The sequence below is a fragment of the Mirounga leonina genome, unplaced genomic scaffold, assembly GCF_011800145.1.
Source record: "Mirounga leonina isolate KUSES-001 unplaced genomic scaffold, KU_Mleo_1.0 Mir_125, whole genome shotgun sequence".
NCBI classification, from domain to species: Eukaryota; Metazoa; Chordata; class Mammalia; order Carnivora; family Phocidae; genus Mirounga; species Mirounga leonina.
The window spans coordinates 68,550,101-68,562,791 of record NW_023270305.1 but is presented as its reverse complement, the minus strand read 5'-3'; the positions used below and the strand labels follow the sequence as shown (position 1 = coordinate 68,562,791).

Below are 12,691 nucleotides of genomic sequence, written 5' to 3'. Positions count from 1 at the left end.
GCCAGGACCCCCATTCCTGCCTGCCTTCCTCATATGACTACTACTTTCCTCCCCATCCTACCCCTGATTGCCTATGCTAAGAAGAGGGCCTGGGTGGGCTTCTGGTTTTAAAGAGAAGGGAATCTCTGAGAAAGCCTGAAGGATAACTTCAGAGTCCAAGAGGCTTGGCCATGTGCAGGACGAGTCTGTTTGATTCAGCGGAGGGGGGAATCCCATGTGTGAACAGTTGGCCTTTCTCTGTACTAGTACAAATGACCTGGGGACTAGTTATGACATGGGCCACTGTTACCCTGTTGCTTTTGGGCAGGAGCAGTAAAGTTGTTTTGGCTAAGATGCTCCCCTGCCTAGTAGCTACTCAAAGCCAGCCTCGATTCCTGGCAATAATCCTTCTTGTTGCCTTCATTTGGCCAGCAAACCGTCACCTTTGGTCTCTTAGGACAGAGGAGGACTCTGAGAGCCTTGTGAAATTCTCCCCTTTCGAGAGGACTGGGTAGTATGCTCCTTTACTGCTTCTTTGTGGAATGTTTACTGTTCCCCAGCTGTGTGATACGGGGGTGGGCCTGAAACAGGAAAATTAAGACACTGAGTCCAGGAAGCATTGCTTAGATGCATTGTAGTGAGTCCTCTGTTTTTTGGTTGGCCTTTGCTAGGCAGGGTCAGGGTGTCTTCTTTCTTTTTGTTCCCACCGACTCAGAGCCCCCTTCCTTCTAACTCCAGAACAGGGTAAGGGCTGGGGATGGACCCATCCTCTGAGCGGGCAGGGTGGCCTTCTGCCGCAGGTGGGACCTGAGTGAGATGGGACTGAAGCATTGGCAGTTGCCTTTGAAGTGTGACTTTGTGTGTGACACACAGTCATGCCCATGCTGCTGCTGTCAGTGTCTCTTGGGCTTTTTTGGATTATGAAAGACCTTATTTCAGCTCCATCTCTTAGTTCCCATTTCATCAGATCAAACGGAGGAGGCAGAGAAAGAGGATCTTAGGGTCCAGCTGAAGCGCCACCATCCCTCCAGTCCTCTTCCTGGCAGTAAGACCTCCAAGCGACCGAAGATTAAGGTCTCCCTTATTTCCCAAGGGGACCCAGCTGGAGGGCCTTGTCCTTCCCAAGGAGGAGCTCCAGAAGGTGAGTTTTTCTTGGCCTGTTTAAGTAAAAACTGAGCTCTCTCAGACCACATAACATTGCTCTCTTGGTGACTACTTGCTGTACAGCTCAGCCTCTACTTTAATGCAAGGTATGCCTGGAGCAAGGAGGACACACACGGTAGCACATGGGGCAAAAGTGGGCAGTGACCTGATCTGAACTAGGATCAGGGAAGCAGAACGAGGATCAGAGGGAGCTGTGGGGTCACTCAAAGCATCATTATATTTTGTTCTTTATCAGTTTCAATTAAAGATAAGAAAATATTCCAGGGATGCCTGGCTGGCTCAGTTAGTAGAGCATGACTCTTGATCTCAGGGTTGTGAGTGTTAGCCCCACGTTGGATATAAAGACTACTTAAAAATAAAATAAAAAAAATGATAAAATATTTCAGAAAGTTTAAAAAATAGAAGAAAAAAATAACTCTCTACTATACTTACTCTTTGTTTTTCTTCTTCCAGTCTTTGTCCATAATATTTTGCATTTAGCCTGGGCTGTGAAACCCTGAAAAGTAGGGGCCAGGCAGGACTGACTGGTGGCCTTGGGGTTTTCTGTTTTGCAGCTGCGGGAGGGAAGCCCATCACCATGACACTGGGGCAGGCTTCAGCAGGGGCCAAGGAGCTCACAGGGCTTCTCACCACTACCAAGTGAGTCTGTTTCTTGGCCTTTCTGGTTCTGTTCCTTTCTCTTCACCTTTTCTCTGGTCCATTTAGTGCTTTGGAAACCTGGTAGAGTATTCTGTCAGTTTTGGGAATATGACTTCTTTCTGAGTGAGATCTTTTTGGGGGGGGGGGGCGGTCAACTCAGAGTTCTTTTTTACTTAAAGTTTACAAAGCATCTCGTAGCTCTTGCTTCAGGGTTTGAAGTCTTTACTTTAGGCCTGACTTTGAGAAGGACTAGAGGCCAAATTCAGAAGATAGGACAAAGAAATTCTAGGTTCTAGTGTCCACTGCTGGAAGCATTGCTGGGCCCCACTGTGGACCCTCCCTGTGTTGCCAGGGTCTGCTGCCCTCTGACCTTTGGATAATAGCGCTCCTGTCTTTGTCTCCAGGTCAAGTGCTTCTGAAGGGGGTGTCTCAGCCAGCCCAGCCTCCTCAGTGTCCAGCAGCACCACACCCAGTGCCTTGCACACACTCCAGAGCCGTCTGGTGGCCACCTCTCCTGGCAGCTCCCTCCCAGGTATCTGGTAGCCCAGCATCCCCTGCCGCCCAGCAAAGTCTCTTTTGGGCTGCTGCTGGAGGGTGGTCCTGGGAAAGCAGCTGTATCTGGAGGGTGCTCCTCTGAGTTGCGGGCTTTCATAGAGGCTTGATGTGAAGCTGGAATTAGCTTTGAGGTGGGGGAGTTCTTGGTCTCAATATCTACAGTGAGTAAATATCCCAGTCTGTAGGTAGTATCTCTTGTACTGTAAGGAGGAGAAATAGCTGGTGGGAGATGTGTGTATTGTGTTCATTGTGGTGTTTTTGAGCACATCTGATTGCAGAAAACTGGAGACTCTGCTGTACTAGCATTAACAAAATGAGGCACCTTTCTGCCTCTGCTTGTTTCTTCACTTTTGCCACCCCACCCTGCATGGGAAGGCTGGTTACCTGAGCCCAGCCGGCAAGGCTCTGCAGGTGTCCTCCTTCAGGAGGACCTCCCTCTTTGCTTTGTGGCTGCTCGACTGTGTGTAGTGAAATGTAAATCAGGTATTTGGAATTCTTTTGGCTTAAGAAGCTGTCCTTTTCTCTGGAAAGGATGGAATTTAGATTTCTGAAAAGTGGGTGGGGTTCAGGCTCTCTTTGGTTTTCCTAAAACTGTCCAAAAAGTAAGATAGGTGGTTTGGAGCAGGTTGAGATATGCGGAGCAAATCCAAGTCAGTGTGTCTAGCATAGTACCTTTCCTCGTGTGGGCATGCAGTGTGCATGCCCAGGGAGCCCTTCCTGGCATCTTCCCGAGAGCACTGGGAATGTCCCAGGGAAAGAGCATTGGTATTTTAGCTGGTTGTTGAGGGTGGATGGGTGTGGCTTCTCTTGGGAGAAGGAACTGAGCCTGTGCTGACATCTGTTCTGCCCTCTCCTAGGGGCCACACCAGCCAGCAGCCTCCTTCAAGGCCTCAGCTTCAGCTTGCAGGATATCAGCAGCAAGACCTCTGGCCTCCCAGCAAATCCTTCCCCAGGGCCAGCCCCACAGGTGCACATCTGCCGTCCACAGGGCTGGGCAGCTGTGGGGAGGAGGCCTCAGTTTAGTTGGTTTTGGCAGGGCAACTGGGTCTGGGGTCTGGGTCAAGACAGACAGCTTTCTGACGTCACGCCTGGGAGCTACCAAAGGTTAAGGCTCCATGACTTACTGTGTGACCATGGACAAGTTTGTTGACCTCTCTCTCTCTGTTTCCTTGTCTGTAAAATTAGGATAATGATAGTATTTCTCTCAAAGGGTTGTTTTGAGTATTAAATAAGATAGTATATGGAAAATGCATGGAAGAGTACCTTGCATGTAGTAGGTGTGCAGTACATGGTAGCCTTTAATGCTCTGGGCCCTTCACACTTGAACTTTGCTTGCTGTTGGGCAATAGCTTCTGATCACCCGAGCTTGTGTGTCCCACAGGCTACCAGTGTGAAGTTGCCCGCCCCCATGCAGAGCTTGGGTGCCATCACCACGGGCACCAGCACCATTGTCCGTACCATTCCTGTGGCCACCAGTCTCTCCTCCTTGGGTGCCACTCCTGGTGGGAAGCCCACAGCCATCCACCAGCTGCTGACCAATGGGGGCCTCGCTAAGTTGGCAAGCAGCCTCCCTGGCCTGGCTCAGATCTCTAACCAAGCATCAGGTGAGTCTCTCATGACAGCTGTGGGGACTCTTGGATATGGGATCTTTCCCTAGGACCTTCCCATCTCACATGGGCAAGGCTTGTTGTTGAACCCAACTCAACAGGGTCCTGGTATTGACCCTCAAGGATTCAGCTGTGTGGGTCCATCCCCCAGAGAGGTCGGAAGAACACAGCTGTTTCCTGTTTCTTTTAGAATGACTGATAGGGTGGAGCTGACCCAGCTGGGGAGGATACTGAGGTGGGCGGCCGAGGGGGTGGTGTGTGATGTGAAGAAACTCTCCGGATGGAGAAGGTAGAGGCTGTGACAAACAACCCTCCTTCCCCCTCTCTCTGTCAGGCTTGAAGGTCCCTACTACCATTACTCTGACACTGCGTGGCCAACCGAGCCGAATCACTACACTGAGCCCCATGGGCTCGGGAGCAGCCCCATCAGAGGAGTCCAGCTCCCAGGCTCTGCCGTCCAGCTCACAGGTGAGTCCACCTGGGAAAACTGAGGACATAGGCTCCGATATTGGGAAGTTTGGGGCCGGCCCACTGGCTGATTGGAGGAGCCGCCAGTGCCCTGGACTTCAGGCAGACCGCATTCAAATCCAGACCTGGGGCTTTGTAGCTTTGTAACTTTGAGCAAGTCATGGACCTCTTTGAGTTTCCTCTTCCGTAGCACTCCCTGGGTTGTCAGGACGATTAAATGCGTAACTGTGTTTGCGTGTGTAGCGTCCTCGGTGTTTTAAGTTTTGTTGGCGTTCCCTCTCCATTTGTTTTCTCTTCCCCTTCTCGGCTCCATCAGTCAGAGGATGTGGTAGAGGCCAGCAAGTTGATTAACACCCTTTCTTTGACCAGCTTTCCAGCATTGTGCCATTCCAGCTCTTGGCATTCAGTGCCATCTTTTTAGGACACACTAGGTTTCTGTAGCTCTTACCCACGAAGCCACCAGCAGTTCCTTGTAGTCGATCTGATTTCCATTGCGAGCTCTTCACGTAAAACGTTTCTAATCTTAAATGTTGGTCTGAGAGCCACTCAGAGTTCAGAGGTGAAAGAAAAAAGTAGTTGGGAGTCCAGTGTGGCGTGTGCTTTCCTGCACTGTGCACTGTTGCAGCCACGGCCTTCCTCATGGGGACTGCTGTGACTGAAGGCCTGGCCCTGTTCCCGTCACTCCCACCACCCCAGTCCTGCGTGGGAACTGGGGGGCGGGCTCCCAACTGTTCCAGACCGTCTTCTGCCTCCTCCTCTTTAGAGGAAAGTACTGCAGAGATTGTTACCTGGCATTCATTGGGATCATAGTTAGCCCTCCCTGCCTTTTTTTTAGAAAAGTGGAGGTGTTTTTCTTTCTTTTATTTTTTTTCCTCATTTTTTTCAACTAGAAGAGTGATTGTGCTAAAATAATTCAAACACTACAGAAATATTGTAATTTAGAAAGTGAAAATTTCCCGTGGTACTACTCCCAGAGATGATATCCACTATTAATAGCTCAATATGCATTCTTCTAGATCTTTCTTCCTATACAAAGTACATTATTTTACTTTTTTTTTTTTTGACAAAAATGGAATCAAAGAATGTGGACTTTTTGTAATTAGCCTTTGTTTACAACGGATGTTGTGACATGTTTCCCCATGGGTTACATAGAGACTTATCTTCTTGTCAGTAGCTGCCTCGTGTTTTGCTGGGTGGATGTATGAAAGGATATTTCACCATCTTCTGTTAGAGAGTTGGGCTGTTTTCTTTTTGATACAGAAAGTAGTGTTTCAGTGAACACCCTTGTTCCTGAGTTTTGTGTGCCTCTGGGGGATTTCTGCAGTCCAGAGACCAATAAGTGGAGGGCACGTGTGTCTGATATCTGTCTGACTGCTGGCTAATTGCCCTTCAGAGCCTCTGGCAGCTTACAGTTCAAGCCATAGCAGTGATAATACCCTGTTTTCACATGTCTTTGTCAGCTATGGAAATCAGTGTTTTAAATTTTATTAATTTGATGAGTGAAAAATGAAATTATTTTTTTTTAAGATTTTATTTATTTGTCAGAGAGAGAGAGCAAGCACCAGCAGGGGGAGCGGCAGGCAGGAGGAGAGAAGCAGGCTCCCCGCTGATCGGGGAGCCCAACACAGGGCTCAATCCCAGGACCCTGGGATCATGACCTGTGCCGAAGGCATACGCTGACTGAGCCACCCAGGCGTCTCAATGGAATTGTGTAAATGTGTATTTTCCTGATTACTTACAAGATTGTATGTCATTTATGAATGGCTCATCATATTCTGTCTCTACTTTGATTTATAGCAGCTTTATACATTCAGATGTTAATCTTTTATTATACAAGTTGTGTATCCTTTACTCCAGTCAACTGCTTTTCTTCTTCTTTTTTATCTTTCTATTGAAGTATTAAGGACATTTGTTTCATACATTAAAAATTTATATATAACAAAATCTTCAAATCTTTCCCTTCATAGCTCCAAGGTTCATATTCTCAATGGCTGCACACACTTGGGCCTTTTTTGTCCCCATGACCCATCTGTTCTCATATTAGTTTTATGTAATTGTTTGATAATGTAAATCCTCCAGTTAAGCAAGTGTCAGGTATGTTTCTAGTTTGCTACAATCATCGTTATTCTTTTCATTTTTCCTGATAAATAAGGTGTTGAATTTTGTTCATTGCTCTTTTGGAATCAGATGAGTGAGCATAAACTTTTCTTCTGAATCAGTTAAATGATCAATTACTTTATTTTCCTAATGTCAGATCGTCTAAATTCCAGATTCTGTAGCTTGTTCAATATGTCCTGTTCTCTCTCTTTTTTCATATGCCCCAGTTTATTTGAATTGTGCACCCATAGGAAAGACCCTATCAAAAGAGAACAAAACAAAAAAGAGGCCAAGTGTTTCTTGATTTGCTTTTATTTTACTTAGGATCTTGGCCTCTATTAGTGAGATTGGCATATAGTTTTCTTCCCATCCACCCCTGCTTTTATGTGTGTGTGCTTTCCTTGTCCAGTTGTATAAAGACATTAATTGTATCCTTACAGAATGAGATGGAAGCATTTTTTTTCTCATATTCTAAAACATACATCGCATATTCTAAAACACACAGCACAGAAATTATGGGTTCCTTGATAGTTTGATGCAAATTATCTATAAAGCCATTTGGGCCTATTTTCAGGCAGTCTTAACCTTTGCTGATACTATATTGATGCCCAGCTAGAACGCATATCCCTATCATGTGATGATACCTTCGCCCTCAGCCTGCTGCAGCCTGGGGGAACTAGTTCACGTTAAGAAGAGGCTAGATGGAGCTCATTGAGAATCGTTTTACATGGCTAAATTGAAGCACAAAATGAAGATCAAGATCTGACTTGTGACCTGATGGTACTAACTTAAGAGCTTAGTTTTTATCTCAGTAAAATGAGTGTATAATTACTAGGAGGGTTCTAATGGTGATTCTCTTATTACAGAGAAACGATGCATTATTAGATTAAGATTTGCTGACTCAAAAGCTTCTAATGGTTACCTCAGTGTTCACACTGCCAGACAGTATGATGTCAGTGGGCTATGGGTCTGGCCCTCTGTCTTCAGCCAGCTGTGTGATCCTGGGAAAAATCACCCAACCTGTCTTGGTTTTGGTTTTCTCTTTTTTTTTTAAGATTTATTTATTTGACAGAGAGCGACACAGTGAGAGAGGGAACACAAGCAGAGGGAGTGGGAGAGGGAGAAGCAGGCTTCCTGTGGAGCAGGGATCCCGATGTGGGGCTCTGTCCCAGGACCCTGGGACCATGACCTGAGCTGAAGGCAGACACTTAACCGACTGAGCCACCTAGGCGCCCCGGTTTTGGTTTTCTTACCTGGTCTAGTGAGGAGGTTGGCCTAAGTTAGTGATTATTGTGGTAGGATTGATTAGGGGCTGTCTCAGAATCTCCTCAAGACTTTGGGAAGCTGAACTTTTATTTTTATTAAGATTTTATTTTTAAGTAATCTCTACACCCAATGTGGGGCTCGAATTTACAATCCCGAGATCAAGAGTTGCATGCTCTACCAACTGAGCCAGCCAGTCACTTTGGGAAGTTGAATTTTTAAATGTTGAGAAACAAACCACCCATTTATGATGTTTATGAGACAGTTGGAAATATAAACACAGGGTAATTGCCGATATTAAGGAATTGTTAACTTTTTTATGTGTGATAATGGTGTTTACATTGGAAAAAATAATCCTTTTTTAGTTTTGGGTTACATACTCATGATATTTATGGATAGAATGAAAAAGAAAAAGATTGTAAACACTGACTAGACTTCTCTAAGGTCTATGCAAGTACTTAATTATCTGTTCTGTTTCTGGCACTAATGAATATTTACTCTATGTTTCTTTTACGGAACTGGACTCTTACGTACTCTTTACAGCTGAAAAGCTGTCAGAGGAAGAGGAGAGACAGAGACTGTGTTGTGTCCTGCATCAATGGACTCGTTTCCTGTGGTCACAGACTCGTTGCCTCCTCTCTGACCCACACTGTGGTCTGCCCAGTCGTCTGCCCAGCCAGGGGGCATCCCTGCAACTCTCACAGGGGCCCCTGGGAGAGCTGACTCACTCACTCAGTTGTATTCCTAATCAGGACAGAGTAATCCTCTGTGCACAGCCTTGCTTTTGGGCAGGGTGAACAAATGTAGGCAGATCCTTTTAAGTTTTGACTGTCAAACCCTTCTTCGTATCCGCTCTCCTGTGCCTTCCACCTTCCCCTATTTTCTGCATTCTCAGAGACCTCTTAGGAGTTTTCCAAAGGTGAAATCTAGAAAAGTAGGGAAACCCCTGGTGAAAAAAGGCCAACTCTTTCTACCTTGCTTTTTTCTTCCTAAGCTGCAAGGCTCAACGGTTTGTGGCATCCATCCTCCATAACTAAAAAATGAGTAAGACCTAAAAACCTATATTGTCAGAACAGTCATGGAAAACTTCAACTCTCTCACCCTTAACAGTTTAGGCTTTCCTTTTCCCTGCATTCTCTTCCTGCCGTTATGCATAATAATAAGAGCTAACCTTTGTAGTTGAACTCCTGATACTCGAGGTACTTAATGCAGATTGTCTCATTTAATCTCACAGCAACTCTGGAGAGTAGGGGCTGTCAGTGTGTTTTACAGATGGGGAAAAGGAGGCTCAGAGAGCATTCATCACTTGCCCTATAAAGTGATAGAGGTGGGTCTCTGCAGAGTTCACATTCTGGTAACCATTTGGCTGCTAGAACACATGCCCTTGTACATCCAGCTTTTTCCCCTATTGAGAATTACTTCTTTGTAATAAAGTCTCAGGAGTTGGGGTGATGGGGTCAGAGGGTTGGGTATGTTAACCTGGCAAAGTTTTAACTCTTGCTCACTCCCTGTCCTGCCATAGCGCCTGCCTCCAGCACCCTGAAGATGCCGAGTGATGTATCTTCTTCACCGGGTTGGTGATGGCTGCCATGCAGTGAGCCCTGGGCACACGTGCTGTCCTGCTGAGCTGTCCACTTGTCTGAAGACCTCTTAAGATCACCATTTTTGCCTCCCTGCCACCTGTTTTCAGAATGGGCTTCTGGGTCTCGTGAAACCATTAGACTAGGTGATATGGTATGCCAGCAAGGGGAACGTTGTCCTCTGGCATCTATGGGTCTGGTTCCTGGAATCGCCAGGTTCCTCAGCAGATCTGGCTGTACATGAATTGGAGGCATTTCTTCTCCAGCATTAACTGTGACTTGACCCAAGTAGCTGTGTTGGACTGCTCACTGCATTTAATAAAGGAGTTCCTTTTGGAAGTCTGTGCTACCCCCATGCCAAGTTGGGAAGGAGACATCCATATGGTCTGGGGCTTATTAGGGAGTTAGGATTGAGAGCCCTTTGCTGAGGCCCCTGGGATCATCCTGGCCCATCGACAGTTTTGCAGTGCCAGAGGGCTGGTTTTGGACATCACTGTTGCTTTCACTGAGCAACCATGGGACAGCGTGTCCTATACAACTCCTCCCTCTTAAGAACCACATCAGATAATGGGTAGCCTGCTGAGACCTGGGAACTCCTAAGTTCAAACCCATGATAGGGTAAAGAGGACTGGGCTGTCATCTTTCATTCCCTCTGGCCACTGTAAATGGCGGGAAGCAGCTGTTGCCAGGAGGTGGAAGCTGGCCCCTTTCTTTTTTTCATCCTGCTTTGGGCAGTTCCTGTATCCAGAAAATCCAGAAAGGCCAAAGGAGAGGAATGGAACAAATGAAGTGGTTTGAAGGATGTTCCAGTAAGTCCTGTGGAGAAAATGATTGGGGCATGAAGCTTTGCACCTATTACCTAAGGAACTGTTGATTCAACATGAGGTGAGAAGAATTTGCCAAGTCACAGGGGAGAAAGCCCAGCCCCTGAAATGTCCATCTCCAGTGTGTGGAGGTGAAACAGGGATAACCAGCTAAGTTAACATCTTGGCCGTCCCAGGACGCTTAGGCATCAAGATGATGAAAGCCATGTTTTAGTGTTTCTATTTCTATTCCATGCAACTTCTTGTCTTCTTGCTTGGAATTGGGAAGGTTATTGGCATTGACTCTTACTGTGCGGGCTCTTGGTACCAGCCTGAGCTCTGGAGAAGTGATCACTGAAGATGGAGCTCTGAGCCTGCCCTACGTTCTCACAATACTTGTGTGCCAAGGTAGTTTTAGATTTGACGTCATACCTGCCCTCCAGATCATGTCCCTGCCCTTCCGTACTCTAGAATGTTTCCTGCCAAGGTGACAATAAATAGAGCAACCCAGAGGTGATGCTGACTCTGTTCAGTATCTGTAGGCAGGAGGGTGTACAGCATGCTGTGGCCGTGGTCCAGGGTCTTGACCCATGGTGCAGCATATATCCAAACCAGGCTACCTGTCTTTCGTCCAGGAGCCTCACCTGCCAGTCTGACAGGGAGTACCTAGTGTGTAGGAGTCTGAAACAAGGCAGAAAGGGGTGTTGTGGGCAGAGAGGGGGGCGTGTGTGATATGTAAGAGAGAGTATCTTGAACACCAGGCCCTCCCTCCCTGACCTCCTGCAGAGCTGGTCTCAGCAGTGATATGCATAAAATTAGGCTTCGTTCTCAAATTAGCTGGTAGGTAACTGCTTTTGGAAATTGATTTAGTAAGTTTGAGGAAGATACGAAATCTGAAAGAGGCATCCATAGGTCAGGGGTTTGGTAACTTTACAGGTAGGATTATACACCAATAGACCCGAGGACAATAAGACTGTGTGAGACTATATGAAGCTTTTAGGAATCATTGAGGACAGGCAGGGGGTCCTGAACAACCCACTCATGACTTAGGAGTACAGCTTAGACAGTGCTGGAGTGGTTGCTCCTGAAAGATGCTGGCCCAGTGTATGCTGGGGCCAAAGGAAAAACTAATGCATTGTCCTGTGTTTGTGCAAACCCTAGTATGCTTCCTATGGATAACTTTCTGAGGCTTGGGTTGTACACCTTGAAGAAAGCCAAACCTGAAAAGGGGAGTTGTGAGAACACGGACTCTTTTTCACCTTGGAGGGACAGGCTAAAGGGGGAGGTGGTTGAAGTCCATAGAGTCATGTTCTTCAACTCCACACTTCTGCGCCTGCTCTTCTCGAAATGCGAAAGGAAGCTTTCCTCTACCTATCACGTATCAGACCTGGAGTCCATAACCTCAGAAGGCAATACTACCAGCTGAGAATGTAGAAGGATCAAGAAGGCTTTAGCTAAATTCTTGACATTCAACATGACGGGTGCATGTTGATGCCCTATGGAAGATGTCCTTGTGCTTTAAGAGGTCACTGACAGAGGAAGATCTACCTGTCCTTGGCCCCACAACCAGAACAGTCTTGGGCTGGGTGGGTTATAAAGCCGAGCCACTGTCACGGTTCTGTTCTTACATTAGCTGTAAAAACAATTAAAAAAATAAATACAACTTTGGATTTCTTCAACTTGTTTTAAACTGACTTCTCTTGTTTATTCTGATAGCCACTTGGTGAAGTGGCACAGGAAATAAAAGCCAAGATACTGTTGTAATGCCAGTGATCGTCTTGCTGATGCTGGTGCCATGAGGTGGATACTGTAATTCCCTCTTTACAGGCGAGGAAACGGAGGCACTGAGAAGTCAAACAGGGAAGTGGCAGAGGTAGGACTAGAACCAGGCAGTCTGCTGCCACTGTCCGTTCTCTGCATTGTGCTGGGGTTCTGAGATGGGACACGGGAGTGGACATTAGCCCAGGAGGTGAGATGAAAGCCTTCATGAGACCCTTCCCCGTTCACTTCCCAGCGAGCCTGAAGTGATTGCTGCCGCCCTGGTGGGGCTCGTGGCTGGGCCTGTGTCAGTAGCGGGGTCCCTTGCCCTTGGTCCTGAGAGGTTGAAATCCCTTGCACATCCTGTACTTTTTCTACCTGCTCCGATAAATAAAGACTTAGAGATGAAGGGATTCCAACATCCAGATTATTTGTGAACTTGTATCCACGAGGACCTTCCTTCCTGTCCTTGAATTCCAGGTCCCTCCATTTAGCATTGGGACCCTTTATGGGTGGAAGTCATAGTTCTGGTAGACTACTTGGAGTATCCTGGTGCGTGTGAGCTCATCTTGATACCATCCTTTGGAGAGAGCGGGTGCATTCTTTCCCTTCCAACTCTGGTTTCACTGACTTGGGGGGAGTCAGATGAGGTGAGAGACAAAGGTTAGATTGTTCAAATGATAACGGTCGTAAATTTCAGGAATATAGGGATGTCATAGCAAAACACACTGCAGAAACATTTTCATTACCTTTTTATCTCAAGCATGTTTTTGTCAGG

General features: G+C 46.7%; 1 protein-coding gene across 11 annotated transcripts in view; it reads left to right on the top strand.

Annotated features, from left to right (window-relative positions):
* The window catches only part of KANSL3 (KAT8 regulatory NSL complex subunit 3), a 40,706-nt gene extending 28,872 nt beyond the window's left edge, over nt 1-11,834 (top strand). For 9 of the 11 annotated variants that reach the window (XM_035001692.1, XM_035001693.1, XM_035001694.1 and 6 more), the window contains 8 exons: nt 932-1,120; nt 1,698-1,782; nt 2,187-2,314; nt 3,195-3,304; nt 3,719-3,941; nt 4,279-4,412; nt 9,007-9,099; nt 9,295-11,834. In XM_035001692.1, the coding sequence (XP_034857583.1) occupies nt 932-1,120; nt 1,698-1,782; nt 2,187-2,314; nt 3,195-3,304; nt 3,719-3,941; nt 4,279-4,412; nt 9,007-9,099; nt 9,295-9,315 (983 nt within the window). In that variant the 3' untranslated portion in view covers nt 9,316-11,834. The remainder of the gene's footprint in view (nt 1-931; nt 1,121-1,697; nt 1,783-2,186; nt 2,315-3,194; nt 3,305-3,718; nt 3,942-4,278; nt 4,413-9,006; nt 9,100-9,294) is intronic. The other 2 variants (XM_035001698.1, XM_035001695.1) reach the window with 1 other exon arrangement.
* Nucleotides 11,835-12,691: the final 857 nt, after the last annotated feature.